Genomic DNA, 24,899 nt, shown 5'->3' on the forward strand with positions numbered 1-24,899 from the left:
TTTATTTTAATCCCACTATGGTAAAAAAGAGAGAAGACCTTGAGCAACTCTTTAGTTGAATAGTGGCATATTTTATGGCCCTTTTTCCATTAAGTCCTTTTTTTGTGTGTTAGATATCATGCATCTTTCAAAATAATTCTGTTCATCTGTCTTTCCAAAGCCTGTTTATGGCCTTTAATTTGAGACAGTATTAGGAGCAAATATGTACAGTCCTGCAAAAAAAAAAAAAAAACAGAGAGAGAGGAAGAAAGGCCTGTTTGATGCAAATAAGACTATGGAGAAGTCTTATGGCCAAGAACAACAGCAGGCTTGTCCATCTGTCCATCACCAAACTGAGTTGTGCCCACTAGTTATCAACAGGAGGTGGCCATGTGGGCATCACACTAAAATAGAAATTCTGTCATCAGGAAGATAAGGGAGAAAGGAAGAAAAGGATTAACTGCTTCAGAATCAATTTCTGGGTTAGAAGGATTTATACAAAGAATGCTGTTTGTTTCTTACTCATGGACTATAAAGCTTTTATTCATTCATTACACATTTTCTTGGTGCTTTTTAAAAGCTAGGCAATATGCTAGCCACTATGGATACAAAAAATAATTTCCTTTCTTTTTTTTAGTAATTCTGTTGCAGGATAGAGAAGTAAACAATTATAATACAGTAAGATGACAGCTAATGTATATACACGGGCCATAAGAACCCAAAGAAAGAAGTCATTATGTACACCAAAATATGGCAGCTTTACAAATTTGTGAATCATCTTAGCACATGCGTGTGTCATTCAGTCTTGCACAACTGTTTGGAACCCCATGGACTGTAGCCCACCAGGCTCCTCTGTCAATGGATTTTCCAGGCAAGAATACTGGAGCAGGTTGCCATTTTCTACTCCAGGGGATTTTCCCAACTGGGGATAGAACCCATGTCTCCTGCATCTCCTGCATTGGCAGATGGATTCTTTCCACTGAGCCACCTGGGAAGTCCCATCTTTGCACAGTGGCTATACTAACCTTCTTTGTAATATTTCAGTGTCGTTATACATGCTACTGGAGTGAGAATAACCACAGAAGTAAAACAGAAAATCGAAGAATGAACAGATGGGTTTTGATCAACTTTGCTTATCTTAGGATATAAGGGAACTATTACTGCCCTTACCTTCATTTCTTAAAGCCTTTTCCTTTTAAAGTATGGGTGCATGATTAATTTTTATATAATTCTTAATCTTATTAACTCCATCTAAACATGTCCATTTCTATTTTCTATAATATCAGTATGTTTGAAAGTATGACCATTGGACAATATAGATATGGATATAGGTATAGATATATAGATACATACATATAGATACAGATATAGATATAGAAATAAATGTATAAATAGTTTCTTGGCTTCTGGACATACTAGTAAATTACACATTTCTTAAATTTTACAATGACACATTTTCAAGCAATTGCCTAACAGAAAAGTGAATAAAGGCATAGCCTTTATTGGCATTTAGCAAAATTAAAATGTTAATACAAATAAATCCTCAGTGGCTTTAAAACATACTGTAAAGATTCCTTTTCAATTGCAGAAATGAATCAGGAGTGACTTGAGGCACTCCCATTTAAGCTAAAGTATAAAGTCTGGATAAACTGTCAGCTTGAAAATCCCATTTAAATGTCTACTGGCTTTGTTGCTCTTACATGCACTTGGAAACAAAATTTACAACAGTCTCAGACTGAATTTATTATTCATCTCTGAGGCAATTTTGGGTGCTATATCATTTCCCCAAGTCTCATCTTGGTTATCTCTCTAGCACCGGCATTCCTCTTTATTGCCCCTGAAGACATACATTGCCCTGGAGCCGCACGAGTAAAAATGATGGTGTTCCCCTACCTGACCCTCCCCACGGGTACAAGAGCCCGAGGCACATCCTAAAATGTAGTGCTAGGCATGGGCTGCCATCTATGGGGTCGCACAGAGTCGGACACAACTGAAACGACTTAGCAGCAGCAGCAGCAGCAAGCATTACCTTGCCTCAGGTACTAGCACCAGGCCTAACCAGAGTCTAGGTCAGCCTTGAAGAACACACTCCAAAGAGAAAGAGTCACCACTCTCCCTGCCACTGTCCTGTTATCCTGCCTTGGTGGCTGCCGACACTGAAACGCCTTCTGCCCTGGCTAACTCAAGAGCTCACAGTAACACTACCATTATTATGCATGAAACTGACAAGACATCAAAGTCCTAAACTTTATTTCTAATCTCTACTTCAGTCACATAATTAACCTTTTCCACATACCAAATTTTGAACCATAAAAAAGGCTGAAGAATTGATGTTTTTTGAACTGTGGTGATGGAGAAGACTCTTGAGAGTCCCTTGGACTGCAAGGAGATAAAACCAGACAATCCTAAAGGAAATCAACCCTGAACATTCATTGGAAGGACAGATGCTCTAATACTTTGGCCACCTGATGCAAAGAACTGACTCATTGGAAAAGGCCCTGATGCTTGGAAAGATTGAAGGAAGGAGGAGAAGGGGACAACAGAGGATGAGATGATAGGATGGCATCACCAACTCGATAGACATGAGTTTGAACAAATTCTGGGAGATAGTGGAGAAGGCAATGGCAACCCGCTCTAGTACTCTTGCTTGGAAAATCCCACAGATGGAGGAGCCTGGCAGGCTGCAGTCCATGGGGTCACTAAGAGTTGGACACGACTGGGAGACTTCACTTTCACTTTTCACTTTCATGCATTGGAGAAGGAAATGGCAACCCACTCCAGTGTTCTTGCCTGGAGAATCCAAGAGACGGTGGGGCCTGGTGGGCTGCCATCTATGGGGTCGCACAGAGTCAGACACGACTGAAGTGACTTAGTAGCAGCAGCAGTGAAGGACAGGGAAGCTTGGCGTGCTGCAGTCCATAGGATTGCGAAGAGTCAGACACAACTTAGCAACTGAACAACAACAACATTCCAAAATTTAGGTTGTAACTTCTACATAATGAAAACCACAATGCCCATATATAGATATTTGCTTATTGCTTTTCTTCTCTCCATCTATAAGTCTATATATGTAATTCCCAATCACTGTTCTCAAAGTGATTCTCATATTATGACACCTAGCATAACTTCACAGGTAATTTTATGTTTACTGAATATTTTCTATTGATAGTGGTGTCACTGGGGATGCTGTAACTTCTGTGTTCTACTCTAACAAGCATGCAAATGTTGTCCTATGGATGGGAAGTTTTTACCAAGATCTATACTCTTTTCTATGATTTTTCTGATCACATTTTTTAATCTATTACACATGTAAATCCTGCAAAAAAAATTGATTAGAGTTGAGTAATGACTCATACCCAAGGAGTCTAACATAAATGGCAAAGAGAATGTCATTCATTAATTTGTCAAAGGCCTGCAAGTTACCTGACCCTAAATGAAGGCCAACAGAAACATCAATTAGAAGAAGTTTTAAAAAGCAGATATTACTGTGAAAAAAATGTTTTTTTTCTGATGGTGAAAGTTGTGATGCCTCTTCTAGTTTATGTAATTGCTAATATTCAGGAAGGGTGGTAAATACCAAATGAGCAACAAGGAAAAGAACTGGGTACCTGGACTTCCCTGTGATTCAGATGGTAAAGAATCTGCCTGCAGTGTGGGAGACTGGGGTTCGATCCCTGGGTCAGGATCTCCTGGACAAGGGAACAGGTAGCCACTCCAGTATCCTAGCCTGGAGAATTCCATGCGCAGAGGAGCTTGGCGGGTTATATTCCATGGGATCGCAGAGTCAGACACGGCTGGGCAACTGACACGTTCACTGTCACCACTCATCCTACAAGTACATCATGGTTCCAAAACTCTAGGAGGATGCCAGTTGTGTGATTTTGAGGAACTGCTTTCCCTCAAACATTGTTAGACACGGTAGCAATGTCCTGCTGTTTACATGCCAGTATAAACCACAATATAGCTAAGGTATCATAAAACCCTAGTAATGCTATTTCAAATACACTTACACATTTGTAACCTACTTCTGAATTTCAATTTGTGAATAAAATACAAACTACTGTTTATTTACATATACACACTGATTCTCAGACACTGTGTCCATTTGATCCTTACCTTGGTCTAGGAGGTGACTGTTATTCTCTTTGACAAAGGAACAAATAAGCCTAAACAATGAAGTAAACTGCACCAGCATAAGAATGTTAATAATACTGTATATCTGCATAAAAGAAAATGTTCTTTAAATCTGTCATCTCCTACTTGAGGAACAATTGTAGTCCACACTCAGAGGGTAGAGGGTCCCCTAGGACATATTCATGGAGCAGGGGTCCGTGTCAGTGACGCCCACATACTACAATGTGCCTGCAGCCTTCAGGAGCCTAAGCAGATTTAGACACATTCTTGGGCCCATTTTTAGGTCTTGTTAGACCTTTAGATCCTATTTTTAATAACCCTTGTAATCTTTTTAAAATACTCAGCCAAAGATCAAAGCGGCAGCTTAGCTTTAAGCTACAAACTCTATATTTTTCATTTTAATTTATACTTATACAACATTTTTTTCATAGCAATAAATAGATTTTCTTTCATGAGGGAACAAAATCTGCCCTTAAGGAAAACAGTAATCATTTTCAGCAAACATTTACTAAGTAACTACCTTTTTGAATGTTAAAGGCTAACCCTGAAGAAGGTAAAAAGATAGATAAGACCTGATCTTTCAATGCCAAGGGCTTAAAACCTAATTATGAAGACAGAAATAGTAGAACTCAGGGTCAAAATGTAAAGTGCTTCTTAGTCCCTCTAGAAGGAACAACTTCTGATATCAGGTTGCTTTAAAGAGCTCTGGCTTCCCAGTGAGAAAGGGGGCTGAGAAGAATAATCCTTCAAGAAAATGTCAAGGATTCTGATTCTAGCAATAACTCTTGAGGTGGAGGGAGTGAAGCAGGAGAAAGGGGGCAGTTTCAGAAGTGACTTAAGTTTGCCTGAGGATGTGCTCTTTACAAACCACAGAGCCCATATGCACCATGACTTCCTCAGAATCACAGCTATGGGGAGCCCCCAGGCACAGAAGGAGGATGGCCTGCATCTCAGAGGTCTTGAGAGGAAACCACTGAGAACCACAATGCTGCAGTGTTTCAGGCGCAGCTCCTAGTGACACCATACTATGTTTTCATTTTTCTATTTGTCCTTATTTAATATAGAACAATAATATTTTACACAGACATCTACATCAAGAAGGACTTAATTTGACTAGGTGGTTACCTTTGTCAGTCATTAAGAGGCTGTTGTTTCAGAAGACCTGAACCAGTGCAAAGTTGAGTTGCTTAGAACAGAGTCTGTGATAAAAACAAGTATAAAGATGGTTACCTACAGCAAATGATTTTGACTTATTAAAAACCAACCTTAAGGGAATACTCCCATAACCTACTATGATTTACGATTCCTAGAAATCTATGGCACCCCACTCCAGTACTCCTGCCTAGAAAATCCTATGGATGGAGGAGCCTGGTAGGCTGCAGTCCATGGGGTCGCTAGGAGTCAGACACACTGCGCAACTTCACTTTCACTTTTCACTTTCATGCATTGGAGAAGGAAATGGCAACCCACTCCAGTGTTCTTGCCTGGAGAATCCCAGGGACGGTGGGGCCTGGTGGGCTGCCATCTATGGGGTCGCACAGAGTCGGACACAACTGAAGCGACTTAGCAGCAGTAGCAGCAGCAGAAATCTAGAGAATTAGCCTAATTCTCTTCTAACATAAAATACTGCGGGTATCTACTCTCTTTTGAGAAGACTTCATTATCTCCTTTACCACTAAAATAAAATTATCAGTGCCACAGTCTCCTAAATCTATCTCCATCCTTATTTTTATTATCTACTCTCATAGTTCACATCCACCTGTTAAGTGCATCTCTAAGCAGTTGATACCTCTGTATTATCTTCCACCTATACGCACCCTTTTTCAGCAGATTTCTGCTTTTATGCTTAGCTGTCACACTGATCAACAAATTGCTTGTGGTAGATGGCATTTTTCTTTCGAGTTTAGCTTTTGTGTTGTTCTAATTTTAGGGAAAGGAGTGTGTGTGTGTTTGTGTGTGTGTGTGTGTGAGAGAGAGAGAGAGATGACGATGATGATGATATAGCATATAACTGGTAAAAATGTTAGAGAAAAGCATTTTTTAATGAAAGGGAAAAAACCCATTTCACCATGTAGAGATTACTACAAAGATTTTGTTGTTTTTCCTATCAGTCCTTTTTCTCTGTATGTTTTCTAACTTTTTATTTTGAAATAATTTTAGACTTACAAAAGAGCTGCAAAATAGTAGTGAGAGTTCCTGTATGCTCTTTCACCCAGTTTTCCTACTGATAAGTAAACTATGGTAATAGAAGATGTTATCAAAATCCTCTATGTATATTTTGACTAGGTGAAATCATACTTTTTGTTCACTGCTTCTTACATTTAGTATGATAGCACAGGCATTTCTATTATTTAAAATTTCTCAAAAACAACATTTTAATGACCAGGAAATGTCATTAACGTGTGTTAATCAACACACATTAACACTGTTGGATAGACAGATTGCTTATAATTTTTTTCTATTATTAAAAATTCTCATCAACACAGGTTATACATTTTAAAAACATCTACAAATTTTATAGGTCAAAAAATGGTCTCTCATTATAAATTACTTTTTAAATTACCAGGAAGGTGAACATTCTAAATGCTTACTAGTCATTTTTATTTCATCTTTTATAATTATTCATCTGGTTGTTTGCCCATGTACTCAGGGTGTCTGAATGCATTACTTACAAATTTGTGTAAAGCTTGCATATGAAGAATACTCAGCTTTCAACTCAAAGACTGCAAATATCTTTTACCATTTGCCTATTGCAGTTTATTTGATTTGTTTTCATTTTGATAATCCAAAACACTTTGCCAATTGAAAACAAAATATCTTCTTCTAGTAGCAATTTGTAATGGAAAGGCATTTTCATTCTCAAACTCTGATCCCCCAGCCACTAAGCAGCTGAAGATGCGCTTGTTGGGAATAATGGGAATTTCTTTCCTTAAAAAAGAGCCCATATATTATTCAAATTTGACAAAAGCTGCAAAAGGTTTTGCAGAAGGAATCCCAAGTTATTTTTAAACAAAAGGAATCCAAATTTTTTTTTTTTAATGCTATCTAATACAAAATAAGAACCGTTTCTGAAAGGTTTACTTTATATTGTATGTTCTCTGGCTTTAATTATTTTGTACTATTTTAGTGTCATCAATATTCATAACTATATAATTAAACTCAAAGCTAATGCTTTATTATTACAAATTGAAAATCAGAAAGCTATATACACAACACCAACAAACTACTTGAGTCCCCAAAACAACCCAACCTTTCTTGTATCTCCTGCCTCTGTCCTTACTGCTCCCATTGCCAGGAATCTCTCTGCTCCATCCATCCCACCCCCTCCACCAGATGGAAAACTCCTGGGCCTTGTTGTCATTTCCCTCCACCACACCAACCCCTCCTCCCGATACCATCATAATTATTGCGTCTGTTCATCAATGTTTACTTTTACTGTCTAATATTAAATTTGTTTTTTATAGCTGTCCCCCCTTCCCAAGTGTCAGTGACCTGAGAACAAGAGAGTTAGTCATCACAGGAGCCCCAGCGTCTAGCAAAGGTTTTGAAATATAATAGGAGCCCTACTGATATCTACGAAATGAACTGAATTATCCACATAAGGTGACAATCTTCAGAAATAGTTATAAGAAGCTCAACCTTGTTTTCCAAATTCTACTAATAAATAATATTGCAAGTTCATCTACCAACTCTGCCATCAGCTCTGCCTCACAGAGTCTACAGTTTCACTTTGGCACTGTCCAGTGCTTTCTATTCACTGATAGTAACTCAGGAAGGAAAGAACACCTTTTCTCAGGCAGATTATTATTAATCGCTCTTTTTATTTCTTTAACTTTTTATTTTGAAATAATTTCAAACTTACACAAGAGTTGGAAGAAGAAAACAAATAACTGTTGTATACCCTTCAATCAAATTCACCATTACCACTTTGCCATATATCTCTTTCTATCCACACACACAAACACATGCACATCCACAAGATGTTTTTCCTGAACCATTTGAGAATTATTTGCAGAATCATGCCTTTTTATCCCTAAGTACTTCATTCTTCTTTCCTAAGAACAAGGACATTCTCTACATGACCACAGATAAATAAATTAGCTACTGGGTTTGTCTGATGTTTCCACATGATTAGATTCAAGTTAAGCATTTTTGGCAAGAATACTATTGAAATGGTGTTGTGACTTTCTCAGTGTATCATGTCAGGAATCAAACTCAGTTTATTCCATCATTATGATGTTAACTTGGATCACTCAATAAAGTAGTGTCAAGTTTCTCCACTGTCAAGTTACCCTTTCTTGCTTTGTAATTAGTAGGTAATCTCTAAGGAGATACTCTGATGACACATAAATATCCCATTCCTCTTCAAGCTTAATACTCATGGATTATTCTTCTGAATCCATTGTTACAATAATGTTTGCAAAATGGCGATTTTCTGCTTCCATTCTTCCTTCTACATTTGCTTATGTAGCCATTCTTTTCCTTAAATATCTTTTCCTTGAGTTGTGTTTTTATTCCTTACAAGTATGTCTAAATTCAAGACTTGTTTCAAAAATTATTTTTAGATTTTTAAATGTTATCACATTTTTCTTTAACTTTTCATTTTCAAAGCTACACGTTAAGAAGCCCAGAGCTGACATTTCATATTGCTGCACTTAACTATTTTTGTACTTCATAAAATTTGTTTAAGACTTCCAACTCTTTCTTCAAACTTCTAATTGTAATCCAAGACTAGATCTGTCTCATTACAGTGCTACCTAATCAGTCATGGAAAATGTCTAATTCCTGTCTAAGAATCTTGTTAACATATCTCTGGTTTGTACAGACTCATTTTTATCACATTTCATTGCACAGTGAAGAATAAGAAAGATTTAGTCTAATCCTGCAATTGAGGTACCAATAAACTTCTATTCTACTAGCTTAAGTTTGTGTTCAGACAAAAATCAAAATGAAATCCTCAGAGAATAGACTCACCTAATAACTTTAGTGGGGGAAAAAAAAAAAAAAACTTTGGGAGCTTCTCTGGTGTCTCAGTAGTAAAGATTTCACCTGCCAGTGCAGGAGACACAGGTTCGATCCCTGATCTGGGAAGATCCCATGTGTTGTGGAGCAACTAACCCATACACCACAATTATTGAGCCTGTTCTCCAGAGCCTGGGAGCCACAACCAGAGCCCACGTGTCTCAACTCCTGAAGTTCGCATGCCCTAGAGCTTGTGCTCTGCAACAAGTGAAGTCACATTAGTGAGAAGCCTGCGCACAGAATAGCTGCCCTTTGCCACAACTAGAGTAAAGCCTACTCAACGATGAAGATCAAATAAAGAAAATCTTAATACTTTGGATGTTAACTTTCTAAAGTTAGATGATTTTGTAAACCTATGCATTTACCTTTAAGTAACTACCATATTAAAAAACAATTTAGGAAATCTTGCTACTAAGTATTACTCAAATTCTTTTTTTCTGAAGTTATATCTCTAGCCTTAAGATTAAGGGCTATGTGTTCCGAAATATGCTGTTTTTTCAAGTCAAGCAGTGCCACTTTGAAAGGACCCACAAATACATATAACTTCAGAGCCAACATCAATTGTGTACAGTGAAAAAATCATTTGAAACTTGGAAACTATGGCATGGAGGATCATAGATTTTCAGATCTCGGTGGTCATATCCAGAAGGCAAGGGGACATGAGGTTATTTGGCCACAATCTATTCATATCAAGTAGATAAAGATGATGTATTAATTAAAAATGCTGAAGAGAGATTGATGATTTGAAGAGCATAGTCCCAGGCTGGTTTCAAGACCCAATTCTGATTTTAGACAGTTGATATTTAAAGAAATTTAGTCAGTTTGTTTACAACTGACATCAAATTAACCATGCTCTTTTTTCCTGAACTCTGACTTTACATGCAGAGATTTTCCTCTGACTCCTTAACTAGATTCCCAACTTAGTTCATATTCCACCTTGAACCAATGACTGACCTGCTCTGTTGAACACTCACCTGCTGAGATTTTCAAATGTTAGCATAACTGAAGATCCTGTACCACCTAGCTCTTTTTTGTCAGTGTACCTCTGTTAGGGCTTCCCAGTTGGCACTAATAGTAAAGAACCTGCGTGTCAATGCAGCAGACATAAGAGACATGGGTTCGATCCCAGGGTCAGGAATATCCCCTGGACGAGGGCAGAGCAACCCATTTCAGTATTCTTGCCTAGAGAATCCCATGGACAGAGATGTCTGGCAGGCTACAGTCCATGGGGTTGCATAGAGGCGACTTAGCATGCATGCATACCTCTGTCACTAAACACTGAATTACTCTATCTTACATCCAACATCTGTGATCTTTCTCATTTATTCAAACATTTATGAAGTGCCTCTTCTATGTCAAGTAGTACACTAAGCACAGTGTAAATATTAATGATGAAAACAGGTACACTTTATTTCCTGACCTTAAGGAACTTTACATTCTTGTGAGGGTGACAGAGTAAAAAGAACGTTGTAATCGTAAGGTGGGAAACTATTAGAAGGAAATAGGGAATAATAGAGTTAGGGGAAAACCTCTCAGGGAAGGCAACATTAAGGATGGAGATTTGAAAGATGAAATAAACTAGCCATGTGAAGTACTGCAAAGAGCATTTCAGGTGTGAAATGCATAAAACAGTAGGTGTGAATATTCTAAACAGGCTTGAGAAGCTGAAAGAAATGGAGGCAAGCGCGGCTGCCACATATTAAGGGAAGAGGAAAGATGCTTAAATGAGAAAGAAGAGGCAGAGCAGGAAGACCCTAGTGGGCCAAAAGAAAACATCTTGGGACTTCCCTCGTGGTCCAGTGGTTAAGAATTTGCCTACCAATGCAGGGTACATGGGTTCCATTCCCAGTCCAGGAAGATTCCAGGTGCTGCAGAGGAATTGAACCCATGCTCCACAAAAGAGAAGCCGCTGAAGCAAGAAGCCTGTACACGGCAACTAGAGAGTAGCCCCCCACTTACCACAACTAGAGAAAGTCCACGCACAGCAACAAAGACCCAGCACAGTCAAAAATAAATTAAAAAATTAAAATTAGAAAAATAAGCCACTTGGACTATGATATGATTGCAATAAGCTACTGAAGGATTTTAAATAAGGATAACTACATGATTTTCATTTTTAAAAGATTAGTGAGTTGAAACAGGTGTTAAAACATGTTCACAGAAGTATTATTCATAATAGCCAAAAAGTGGAAACAATCCAAATGTCCATCAACTGATGAATAAACAAAATGTGATATATTCATACAATAAAATATTGCTCAGCCATAAATGGGAATTAAGGACTGATACATGTTCCATCGAGGATGACCCTTGAAAACATTTCTCACGAAAGAAGCCACACACAAAAGCCACAAAATTTTTTTTTAAAAAAAGGCCACAAATATGATTCCATTTACATGAAGTGTCCAGAATAGACAAATTCATGAAGACAGAAAGCAGATCACTGGTGTTCAGGGGAAGAAGAGTGGAAAGTGTTTAACAGATCAGGGTTTCTTTTTGAGTGTTCTAGAATTAGCTAGTAGTGATGGCTGCAAAACATTGTGAATATATGAAAAGCCACTCAATTGTATACTTCCTAAATGGTTAAAATGACTGACTTCATGTTACATAAATTTTACCTATCTAAAGAAAAATACCACTCTTTGGACAATGCTTGGTTTGTGGGGTGGGGGGAGCCTAGCAACTGCAGGAGGTGGTCTGTAACTGGATTAGGGTGGCGACTGGAGAGGTGAAGGAAAGGGAAAAGATCCACTATGTATTTTGGAGGTAAAATTTACTGTATTTTCTGATGTGAGAAACTGAGAGTGGAGGGAGTGAAGAAGAGAAGGAAGGAAGGATAGAAGTAGGGAGAGAGAGAGAAGAACAGGAGGAGGGAGGGAGGGAGAGGTGGAGGGAGGGACCTAGTACCCAGAGGTTTCAGACCTGGAAGAAGAATGTGTTTTAAGAAGAAATGAAGATGTCAGCTTTGGACACCCTAACCTTGAGATGCCCCCAATCCACTGGTTTGGACTACCCACTTTCCAATGAATTATTTTTTAACATTTCTAAACTTCAGTTTCCTCATCTATATAAAACAAGAATATTAAGGGTTCATTGGAGATGGTTGTCATGAGAGTTAAGTTAGGTAACTGATATAAAGTTCTTAGCACAATTTCTAATACATAATAAATCTTGAATCACTATCTGAGATTATCACTGTCATAATCTCTGTCCTGATTTTTATAATTAATCCATAAACTGCCTCTCTGTTCCTTCTTCTAGCACCTGCAGATGCGTGGCCCAAACTAGAGGACTTTGGGGAACAAAGTTTAAGGCTCTCCCTATCTATTTTCTCTTACTGTGCCTGAGTATACAACTGGCTGTGATTGTAGACAATATTGACTGAGGAATATGGTTGGGTAAAAATAATATTCAGATTCCTCAGCCAGGCAAGTATATTCCAGTGGCAGAGAAGGAACACTGAGCTCCAGTAACTGCATGACACTCTCCTTATTAAGAGCATCCAACTCACTTTCTTCTAATTTTTACTTCCTTGGCATCCTCCTGTCTTTAATTTCCCAAGTGTTCTTTTCCTCAGGGAATAAAAGGTTCTGACAAGCTGACATGAATATCTAGTCTACTTGGCAGTTAATTTCCTCATAGAGACTTGTAAATTGATGTCCTGATTTATAGTCAGACTCATAAGTTTGGTGAGAAGGGACCAATCTGCGTGGGCCTGTTAACCTCTGGATGACCACATAATAGCACACTTACTGAACATGAGTGTGTGTGTCAGACTCTGGACAATGATGATCACTAAGGAAGGATACACCCTCTGACACCAAGCTGAAACAGCTAATCATACTTAATGATACAATGTTTCACAGTGTAGTTGTGAATATTAAATGAGTTAATAGATATTAAAGTACCTAACACATTTCAGATTCTCAATAAACTTTATTTTTCAACTCTTTAAGCCATATGCAACACAATGGGGAAAAGACTCATTTGAAAATTTTTTAGATGAACTAAAATGACCCTAAATTTTTCCCCCCACTCCATCCTATATATTTTAGTCCCTCAGTCATGTCTGGCTCTGCGCAACCCCAAGGACTGTAGCCCACTAGGCTCCTCTGTTTATGGGATTTCCCAGGCAAGAATAGTGGAGTAGGTTGCCATTCCCTTCTCCAGGAGATCTTACTGACCCAGGTATTGAACCCAGATCTCCTGCATTGCAGGTGGATTCTTTACCATCTGAGATACCAGGGAAGCCCTAACCCTTTCCTCTTAAAAAGAGTACTGGTTTTTTTTTTTTTAGTGGCTTCTCATTTGTGCAACGATCCTTTTGCCACTGGCTGTCTTCATAGATATCATTCAGTGTTGCTTAGAAGATTCATGCAAATCAAAATTATACCTAAAAATAACCTTATATATTCTGAGGAATAATTTACAAGCTCTGTAACCTTGGACAAGTCACAACCTTTCTCCATGTCTGTGTCTCATAGACAGTAACTATGCCTTACCAGCTCTTCTTATAACATCTCTTGGTGTTCCTTCCATTTCTGAAATATATTTAACTATATTTACCACTGAATCCTCAGCACTCAGTACAAAGTATGTATTACTGACATGTATGCTGAATGATTGAATAGCTGTATTTTAAGGCTATATTTTCCTAACAACTTTCATAAATAAATCCAATGTTAACAATAAAGGAAATGAAACTCAGTCACTAACTTGCTATCCATAAAACTTTGAAGTTCTTATTTAAAGAAACATAATTTTAAAAATTCATTGATTGATGGTAAAGAACAGATTCTCATGGAAGCTTTTTAAATGCCAATCTTAACACCATTATAATGGGTGGGTAAGTGAGTAGGTGAATTGATGAACCAACTGATAAAATACCTTATTCATATAAAACTGCTGCTGCTGCTGCTGTCACTTCAGTCATATCCAACTCTGTGCGACTCCATAGACGGCAGCCCACCAGGCTCCCCTGTCCCTGGGATTCTCCAGGCAAGAACACTGAAGTGAGTTGCCATTTCCCTCTCCAATGCATGAAAGTGAAAAGTGAAAGCGAAGTCACTCAGTCATGTCCGACTCTTAACGACCTCATGGACAGCAGCCTACCAGATTCCTCCGTCCATGGGATTTTCCAGGCAAGAGTACTGGAGTGGGGTGCCATTGCCTTCTCTGTCATATAAAACTATATCCTGCTAAATTATTTAAGAGCATAAATTTCCAGGTCAGTTTTTTTTTTTTTTCACTTCTCCCCACCTCTGAATGCTCAGAAAATCTTGTTCACAATAACTAATTCAAGAAATCTATCCCTCTGGATTTTTTGTCACGCTTAAGAAATGATGACACCCTTCAATACTGACTATCAACACAGTATATAAGAAGAGGCTCCATTTGTGGCTCTTTGATTCTGTAGTGGTATCTTTACTTTCTAGATGTTAGCTTTACTTTACTATCTCACTCTTCCCACACTGATAAGAATAAAGTAATTATAAATAACTTTCCCATCCCTTTCACTTTTATTAATAAACAATTTCAAGCATGTAGAGGATCTTTAAAAATTCTATTTCAACTTATTACTGATGACATAATACATAAGTCTGAAAATCCACCTGAAAATTAATATATAAAGTCAAGAATAGAAAAACTTGAGCTTGCAGAAAACATTTTATTGCCTTTCCTAATAAACCTTATGTTTCCAGAAAAAGTATTAGAACTGTATTTGTTTTGTTCTTATATCCATAATCACTATAGACTAAATAAAGTTATTTATATTGTCTAGACTTTAGCTTCCCTCAATTAAATGTAGTTCAATGGAATAAATATTATTGACTACCTGCTGGGAGCCAGACCCTATACCAGGTTCTTAGGAATCAAAGATTAATAAGACATTTTCTAATTCTCATGAAGTTCACAGCTTAATTAGTATATTGGTTTTTGTTTTACAAAACCTCAGCCTCATTCTCATTCCAATCAGAATTGCTCTACTTTTACCAGCTGCATATTTTAGGGCTTAATAAAGTACTGCCTTAAGATGTCTGGAAAAAAAAAATCACTGATCTGGAGGAAGTTATGGGCATTGTACTTGTTGTACAGGTAATAATTGTATTTTCTCAGCCTGGGTTCCTCAGAATACAGAACCTAAGACAAAGAAGTATGTTTCAGGGAACAAAATCTTGGGAAGAAGGAACAAAGAGGGGAAGGAAGGAGAGTCAGAAAAAGATTTATTATTGAATTGACTGGACACAGAAACAGAAGGTTGGATACTGAGTCTTATAGGAATACTAATAACCTCTCAGGAAAAGAAAGCACAAAGCATTTACCTGTCACACGAGTGTATGTTCCTCGATTCTTTGTCTCATCACAACAAAGATTTGTCTCTTGAGGGGGAAATGTTAGGTAGGTAGAATAGGAAAAAGGAGTCCAAAATGGTGGTGGCTAAAAGACAAGGAAGGTCAAAGGAAGGTCCGAGGATCAGAGTGAAGACTTCAGAGAGAACAAACAGCACTCCTGGCTAAGCCCAATTTGCATAGGACAGGCCCAGGTGGAGGAAAAAACATATAAAAGGAGGAGCCAAAGCGCTTTCTCAGGGACTCTCCCGCATGCGTGCGCTCTTTTCTTTCTCTGTCTCTCTCTCTCTCCTGCTATCTTCTAAATAAAATAGAGCTGTAACACTGATTTGCCTAAGAGCTGTAGCACAGTTTGTCCAAGACCCGAGAGCTGTGACACGCCGAGGGCTTTAATGTCCATTGCTCCAAATCTTTGTTGTGACGAGACAAAGAACTGAGGAACATACACTCGTGTGACAATTTCCTTTAGGATGGACCGGTTGGATCTCCTTGCTGTCCAAGGGACTCTCAAAAGTCTTCTCCAACACCACAGTTCAAAAGCATCAATTCTTCAGCACTCAGCTTTCTTTATAGTCCAACTCTCACATCCATACATGACTACTGGAAAAACCATAGCTTTGACTAGAGAGACCTTTGTTGGCAAAGTAATGTCTCTACTTTTTAATATGCTGTCTAGGTTGGTCATAGAGCAACTCAAGGAGCAAGTGCCTTTTAATTTCTAGGAGGTAATTTAGTACCAGAAAAAAAAGGTGGGGGGGGGGCATTTGAGTGATTTTTTTTTTTTTCACTAACATACTTGCTTTATTTTTTATTCTCTTTTTAAATTGAAAATGTGGTATGTTAAAATGATTTTTTAAAAGATGAACACTGAAAACTTGATCTCCTTCCCACCCTAGGTGTCCAGTCACCTTCCACAAAGATGGTCCCTTAATAGTATTTTATGGATCTTTCCAGAAATGCCATTTACTCTTTTAAGAAAAAATTTAAAAATGAGGGCATAACAAACTCAAGTTGTCCTGAATTTGTGAGGTCTTTCCAATATAAAGATGTAGTTTTTCTTTTGCTGTCAAAAAAGATCTAGTGATAGTCTGACACTGTAAATGTCCCTTTTCCCAATTACGTTTCACCACATGGTTTTGAGCGTGCATTGATAATCCTGGTATGAATCATTTGAGTGATTTTAAATGGAAAAGTGAATTTAGGAAAGGGTGTAAATGGAATAATTCTGATTAACATTATTATATTTGTGAAATGAGAAATGTGATGTATGTAAAGAATTTAGGAAACACAAAAAGGTAGAATATTACTTTTATTAACACACAGACTATGCTATGTTAGGATATATATATTGTCAGCCCTAGACAATCACTAAAAATAATAAAAGGTAGAGCTAAGATATCAATAGACGAAAAGACCCTGATGCTGGGAAAGACTGAGGCAAGAGAAGGGGACAACAGAGGATGAGATGGTTGAATGGCATCACCAAGTCAATGGACATGAGTTTGAGCAAGCTCCAGGAGATGGTGAGGGACAGGGAAGCCTGGAATGCTGCAGTCCATGGAGTCATAAAGAGTCGGACACAACTGAGTGACTGAACAACAAATTTTTGAATATGGTGCTAAAGTATGTTCTAATTTCATTATTTTATAGGTAGCTATCCAGTTTTCCCAGCACCACTTATTGAAAGTACTGTCTTCTCCCCATGGTGTATTCTTGCCTCTGGGGTCATAGATTAATTGACCATAAGTGTGGGTTTATACCTGAGCTCTCTATGTTGTTCCATTGATCTATCAGTCTGTTTTTATGCCAGTACCGTATTGTTTTAATTACTATAGCTTTGTAGTATAAAACTCCTAGAGGAAAAAATAAGCAGAACATTCTTTGACATAAATCACAGCAATATTTTTGGATCCATCTCCTAAAGGAAATAAAAGCAAATAATAAATGGGACCTAGATAAACAAAAGCTTTTGCACAGCAAAGGAAACCACCAAAACAAAAAGACAACCTACTAAATGGGAGAAAATATTTGTAAATGATATGACTGATAGGGATTAATATTCAATATATATAAATGGTTCATACAATGCAACATTTAAAAAAAATTTTTTAATGGGGAGGGAATTCCCTGGCAGTATAGTGGTTAGGACTCAGCACTTTCATTACCAGGGTCTGGGTTCAGTCCCTGGTCAGGGAACTAAGATCCTGCAAGCCATGCCACAGAGCAAAAAATTAAAAAGGAGGTAGAAGAACTGAATAAATATTTTTCCAAAGAGGAAAGCTGATGGCGAACAGACACATGAAAAGATGCTCAGCATCACTAATCATCAGGGAAATGCAAATGAAAATCACAGTGAGCTATCACCTCACACCTGTCTGAATGGCTATCATCAAAAAGAACACAAATAACACATATTGGTAAGGATGTATAGAAAAGGGAACTTCCACATACTAATGATGGAAATGTAAATTGGTGCAGTCACTGTGGAAAACAGTATGGAGGGTCTCAAAAATTCAAAATAGAACTACCGTATGATCTACCAATTCCACTCCTGGGTATATGTTTGAAAAAAAACAAAAACAATAATTTGAAATGATACATGCCTCCCCATGTTCATAGCAACATTATTTATTTGATAGACACTTAGGAAGCAACCTAAGTGTCCATCAAAAGATGAATGGATAAAGAAGCTTATATATATATATATATCACATTAATATACATATATACATAGATATATCACACACATATATACATACACACACACACACACAAACGTGTGTGTGTGTGTGTATGGCTCAGTGGTAAAGAAACCACCTGCCAATGCAAGAGATGCAGATTCAGTCCCTGCATCAGGAAGATCCCTGGAGAAGGAAATGGCAACCCACTCCAGTATTCTTGCCTGGAGAATTCCATGGGCAGAGAAGCCTGGAGAATTCCATGGGCAGAGAAGCCTGGGGGGCTACAGCCCATGGAGTGGCAAAAGAGTTGACCACAATTTAACAACTATACACAATGGAGTACTACTAAGTCAAAAAAAATAATATGTTGCCATTTGGAGCAACTCAGGTGAACTTGTGCCTTGTGGCTCAGTCAATAAAGAATCCACCTGCAGTACAGGAGACCAGGGTTCAGTCCCTGCATTGGGAAGATCCCCTGGAGGAGGGCATGGCAACCCACTCCAGTATTCTTGCCTTAAGAATCCCCATGAACAGAGGAGCCTGGTGGGCTGCAGTCCACAGGGTCACAAAGAGTCAGACATGACTGAATGACTACACACAAGGGTGAACGTGGAGGACATGATGCTAAGTGAAATAAGTTAGAGAAAAACAAAAACTACCTGGTATCACTTATATGTGGAATCTAAAACATACAACAAACTAGTGAACGTAAAAGAAGCAGACTTACAGATATAGAGAACAAACTAGTGGTTTGTAGCTTAGGGGTCTGTGAATGGGAGGTACAATCGATTGTGTGTAAGACAGGCTACAAGGATGTATTGCACAACGTGGGAAATATAGCCAATATTTTGTAATAGCTGTAAAAGGAGTATAACCTTTAGAAATTGTATAAAATTTTTTAAATTAAAAAAATGGTGACTTTTATTGTGTATGAATTATACATAGACAAAGTATATTTTCAAAAAGCAGCAAACAAACATCTCTCAACTTTCTTTTTGAATGAGTAAATGGTGATAATGAAGACAATACAGGAGGAAGAGAACGCCTGGGCTTCACCTAAGAGGGTTGTTTACATGAAGTACTAATTTGAAACTATACTGCTAGACTAGGGGCTGGGAGAGCAAAGACGAAAAATACACAGTTCCCCTACTTGAAGGACAAGAATAGTCTAACGGAGGATGTATGAAAACAACCTAGTTTAACACATTATGAGAAATGTTCCATTAGAGTTATAAACAAAGTGTTTCAGGACAGAGATACTTAATATTTTAATTTAAAATAATTAAAAATACTCAAAGTTCCTCATCAATAGGTAAAAACAAATGTCTGTGTATTCATACCATAGAATGCTATTTCAACAATAAAAACTATTGAACATGCAAAATCATGGATGAATCTCCAAATAATTACGATGAGTGGAAGAGGCCTGAATCATCCCTCTCAGAAAAAAAAAAAAGGGAAAAAAAAGGACATACTGTATGGCTCCATTTATATAAAACTCTAAAAACTGAAAAATAATCTATAGTGATAGAAAGCATACAAGTGGTCATCAGAGGGGAGAGAGGTGGGAAGTGAAGGAATGAAGGGATTACAAAGGTATGTGACGAAGTCTTTGGGGTGATGGATATATTCATTACCTTGATTATAGTGATGGTCTAAACTTTAGACCACTCTTCCTCCAAATAGAATTAGTTTATACTCTAACTGGCTCAAAATTGGGAAAGGAGTGTGACAAGGTTGTATATTGTCACCCTCCTTATTTAAAGGGCTTCCATGATAACTCAGTTGGTAAAGAATCCACCTGCAATGCAGGAGACCCCAGTTTAATTCCTGGGTCGGGAAGATCCTCTGGAGAAGGGACAGGCTACCCACTCCAGTATTCTTGAGCTTCCCTTGTGGCTCAGCTGGTAGAGAATCCACCAGCAATGCAGGGGACCTACAGAAGACCTGGGTTCAATCCCTGGGTTGGGAAGATTTCCTGGAGAAGGGAAAGGCTATCCACTCCAATAGTCTCAGCTGGAGAATTCCATGGACTACAGTCCATGGGGTTGCAAAGAGTCAGATATGACTGAGCAACTTTCACTTTCACTTTATCCTTATTTAACTTATATGCAGAGTACATCATGTGAAATGCTGGGCAAAAGGAATCACAAGTTGGAATCAAGATTGCCGGGAGAAATATCAACAACCTGTTTTCACAGGTAATACATACATCCAAACTTATCATATCAGTCATTTTAAATATGCACAGTTCACTGTAGTCAGTAATACCTCAACAAAACTGTTCTTAAAAATGCTAAAAACAATCTTCAGAAAAGAAGACAAGATTATGATAAAGCTGCACTGAATTGCATATGATCTATTTTGTAACATAAATTTCTAACACAAATATAATGAAGAAAATATTCAGGTTGGAATAATGATGTTATATCTAAACCTTATTTAGTTTTACTCTGAGCCAGGCACTTTGCTGTGCCTCTCACTTAATTCATTTCATTCACATATCAATAGTATGAAGTAGGTAGTTTTAATATCCCCAAGTTATAAATGAGGAAACTGAGGACCGAGTTAGAAGTATGTTCAACTGGAATATAACAATCACTTTCAGCGGCTTAAACAATAAATGGTCATTGTTATTAAAAACAAACAACAACAAAAACAAGAGGGCTGGAGGTGGATAATCTGGTGTGCTTTGAGCTGCCAAGCCATGGGGTTACAAAGAGTCAGACACTACTTGGCAACTAAACCACAACAAAACAACAATGTGGACAAGGATATAGGAAGGCTGTTCTTCCTTCCACCCCAACATGCACCACTGTGTGACTACTGCCTCTTAGTTACATGGTAGCTTCTGCACTTTCAGGCATCAGAGGACTTCAGGCGGAAAGAAGCAAGAAAGAGTGAAGTGGGAAAAGACAGAAGGGTCTACTCACTGAATCTCCCAGCTTCCCCAGAGGCCCCACCCAGAGGCTTTTGCTTATTATTCGCCAGAATTGTGTCAAATGGCCACCAGAAAGCTGCTAGGAAGAAGGGGATTATAGATGGAGGCCAAAGGAGCAATTCCTGCCTTAAGTACTAAGAGGTGGAGACAACTTTGATCTAGACTTATTTCCCAAGCCTGTTTTTATATGAATAAAGTTGTCCATAAATTCTTCCCCAAAGGCATCTTAATATGACAAGCAAGGGGCAGACATTTCATCCTGAGGATGAGGACATCATAGGGTATGGAATACGGTACGCATGTAGGCATTGGTAAGTGACACATACATCTTTTGAGAGAGTAAACACAATTAAGGAAAAAGCTTTTCTGTTTTTCCTTAAGTGGAAGGAGTATGTGGAAGGAAGGAATGAAATACAGTGACCTATAGCTTAACTTTGCATACTTTCCAATCAATAGCTATACATCTTGTGGTTTCCTGTGATTTAGAAATTTCCAGTTTCCACATATCTCATACCTAGAAAGTTTTCTGGGGATCCATCAGGGCACTTTTAACATTCAACAAGTATTATTATCTAGGTGTAAAGAAGTGGCAAGATAGGCAGAATATCACCTCTAGGAAAATATTAATAACATTTTAAAACAAGGAAAGAAAAGGACATGATTCACATTTATAAGCCTTAAGTGTTTCCACAATAACTGAAATCCAAACCAGACTTATTTATAAGTCCCAGCCACGAGGTCAAACCCATACACATTATGCACGCAGTGTGTGTCAGTGTTCTGGTCACCTGAACTGGATGTCACCCAAGAATTCAGTAGACAATAGACATTTTTATTGCTATTTATAAACCTATAAATATATAATCTGTGGTCAGTGAGTTAAACTAAGAATTCACTTTTTCAGTCTAAATTATTAAATTTTCATTATATATTAGCCCAAGCTTACCTAGTGGCTCAGTGGTAAAGAATCCACCTGCCAATATAGGAGACTTGGGTTCAATCCCTGGGTCAGAAAGATCCCCTGGAGAAGGAAATGGCAACTCACTCCAGCATTTCTGACTCAGAAATCCCAAGGACAGAGGAGCCTAGTGGGCTACAGTCAAGGCAGTTGCAAAAGTCAAATGTGACTTAGCAATTAAACAACAACAAATATATTAGCCTACTCCAAAAACATAAATTCAGCAGCCATTTATTGAGCACCTATGAGCCATGCATTGTGCTAGGTTCGGAAGTGAAATAAAGCAGAATTCCTGCTTTCCAAAAAAAAAAAAAATCACATATAATAGCAATTCAATGAGTATGCTGAGAGTGTTAGTCACTCAGTCGTGTCCAGCTCTTTGCAATCCCATGAATGTTATACCACCAGGCTCCTCTGCCCATGGAATTTTCTAGGCAAGACTACTAGAGCGGGTTGCCATTCCCTTCTCCAGGGTATCTTCCCGATCAGGGATTGAACCCGGGTCTTCTGCATTGTAGGCAGATTTTTTACTGCCTGAACCAGCAGGGAAGCCCTAAGTACTATGGTTCAGCTCAGTTCAGTCGCTCAGTCGTGTCCGACTTTTTGCAACTCCATGGACTGCAGCACACCAGGCCTCCCTGTCCATCACCAACTCCCGGAGTTTACTCAAACTCATGTCCATTGAGTCAGTGATGCCATCCAACCATCTCATTCTCTGTCATCCCCTTATCCTCCCACCTTCAATCTTTCCCAGTATCAGGGTCTTTTCAAATGAGTCAGCTCTTCCCATCAGGTGGCCAAAGTTTTGGAGTTTCAGCTTCAACATCAGTCCTTTCAGTGAATATTCAGAACTGATTTCCTTTAGGATGGACTGTCCCTTATAGTCCAGGGAACTCTTAAGAGTCTTCTCCAACATCACAGTTCAAAAGCATTAATTCTTCGGCACTCAGTTTTCTTCATAGTCCAACTCTCACATCCATACATGACCACTGGAAAAACCGTAGCCTTGACTAGACAGACCTTTGTTGGTAAAGTAATGTCTCTGCTTTTTAATATGCCTTCTAGGTTGATCATAACTTTTCTTCCAAGGAGTAAGTGCCTTTTAATTTCATGGCTGCAGTCACCATCTGCAGTGATTTTGGAGCCCCCCAAAAATAAAGTCTGTCACTGTTTTTACCATTTCCCCATCTGGTTTTAGAAAAGGCAGAGGAATCAGAGGTCAAATTGCCAACATCCACTGGATTATCAGAGAGTTCCAGAAAAACACCTGTTTCTGTTTTATTGACTATACCAAAGCCTTTGACCGTGTGGATCACCACAAACTGTGGAAAATTATGAAAGAGATGGGAATACCAGACCACCTGACCTGCCTCTTGAGAAATCTGTATGGGTCAGGAAGTAACAGAATTGGACATGAACAACAGACTGGTTTCAAATAGGAAAAGGAGTATGTCAAAGATGTATATTTGTCACACTGCTTATTTAACTTATATGCAGAGTACATCATGAGAAATGCTGGGCTGAATGAAGCACAAGCTGGAATCAAGACTGCTGGGACAAATGTTACTAACCTCAGATATGCAGATGACACCACCCTTATGGCAGAAAGCGAAGAAGAACTAAAGAGCATCTTGATGAAAGTGAAAGAGGAGAGTGAAAAGGTTGGCTTAAAGCTCAACATTCAGAAAACTAAGATCATGGCATCTGGTCCCATCATTTCATGGCAAATAGATGGGGAAACAGTAGAAAGTACAAGGGTAGATGTATATAATTTGCACCACAAAAGTCCTTCCAATTCTGATTTCTGTTTCCTTCACATTTTTCTTTTTCTTTTCTTTTTTCTTTTTCTTTTTTTTACTTCTCTAGAAGTAACAGCAAAATAGTTGAGCAAGATGTTCAAGTAAGAGCAAGAAAACTATAGTTTATGCCTGACAAGTTTTAGAGACATACTATCTAAAATTTCTATCACTTGATAAAATGTAACACAAATTTTCAAATTACTTTACCAAAGATTAAGTGTGTTGTTTCTGCAGACATATCAGTTATTTTCTGTTCCAAGTTTCAGACTACTGCCTAGAAACCAGCACAGATACTACATTTGTACTGAAACCAACAGAAGAGGGTATTCAAGACAAGCACAATTCACTGCCCTTTATCATCTATGAGCACAAAGGCTGCACAATGTTGAATTGCTCTTCCACTCAGAGAAAAGGAAACATACATATATAAACACTGCCTTAACAGTGTTGGTTGGTTAGCTGCTTTAAAACAAAAAAATGTAAAGATCATAGTCAAAGAAACCCCAAGCTTTATATAGAACTACAGGACATGAACTATGTACACATTCCTTCTAGCATTAATGATTTTTTGATATTTCAATGTAGACCCTGAGACCTCAATTTTTTTTTTTAATTTTTTGACTGCACCACATGGCATGTGGGACCTTAGTTCCCCAAGCAGGGATTGAGCCAACACCCCTGCAGCGGAAGAACAGAGTCTTAATCCCTGGGCTGCCAGGGAAGTCTGAGACTTCAATATGGAAGCACTGTCATAAAACCAATCCTGACTACTCTGAGAAAAACACATTCACATGCAATCAAACTCAACCAAAGAGAAGGAAAGTGCAGAGTGATCTCGGTCGCACATTTCCCCCAAAATCAAAAGATAAAACAGATCATTATTATAATAACATAACTCAGATAATCTCAATGATAGCCACTCAAGAATTCCCAACTTTCCAGGCACTGTGCTAGATGTGCAGACATGTACTTTCTCACACAAAGTCTATTATCTATTGATAAGTCTTACAAGAACAAAACCATGAAAAAATAAGT

General features: G+C 38.2%; 1 protein-coding gene across 13 annotated transcripts in view; it reads right to left on the minus strand.

Moving 5' to 3' along the window:
* SLC44A5 (solute carrier family 44 member 5) overlaps positions 1 to 24,899 on the minus strand; it is a 425,241-nt gene that overhangs the window by 336,712 nt on the left and 63,630 nt on the right. For 3 of the 13 annotated variants that reach the window (XM_086390621.1, XM_086390624.1, XM_086390633.1), the window contains one exon: positions 5,239 to 5,312. The exons of 9 other annotated variants lie outside the window; for them this stretch is intronic. In XM_086390621.1, the coding sequence (XP_086246747.1) occupies positions 5,239 to 5,251 (13 nt within the window). In that variant the 5' untranslated portion in view covers positions 5,252 to 5,312. Of the gene's footprint in view, positions 1 to 5,238; positions 5,313 to 24,899 lie in introns of those variants that run through there. One more of the 13 variants, XM_086390626.1, reaches the window with a different exon arrangement.

The sequence above is a fragment of the Bos grunniens genome, chromosome 3, assembly GCF_055505025.1.
Source record: "Bos grunniens cultivar Pamir isolate PY7600 chromosome 3, Bosgru_T2T1.0, whole genome shotgun sequence".
Taxonomy (NCBI): domain Eukaryota; kingdom Metazoa; phylum Chordata; class Mammalia; order Artiodactyla; family Bovidae; genus Bos; species Bos grunniens.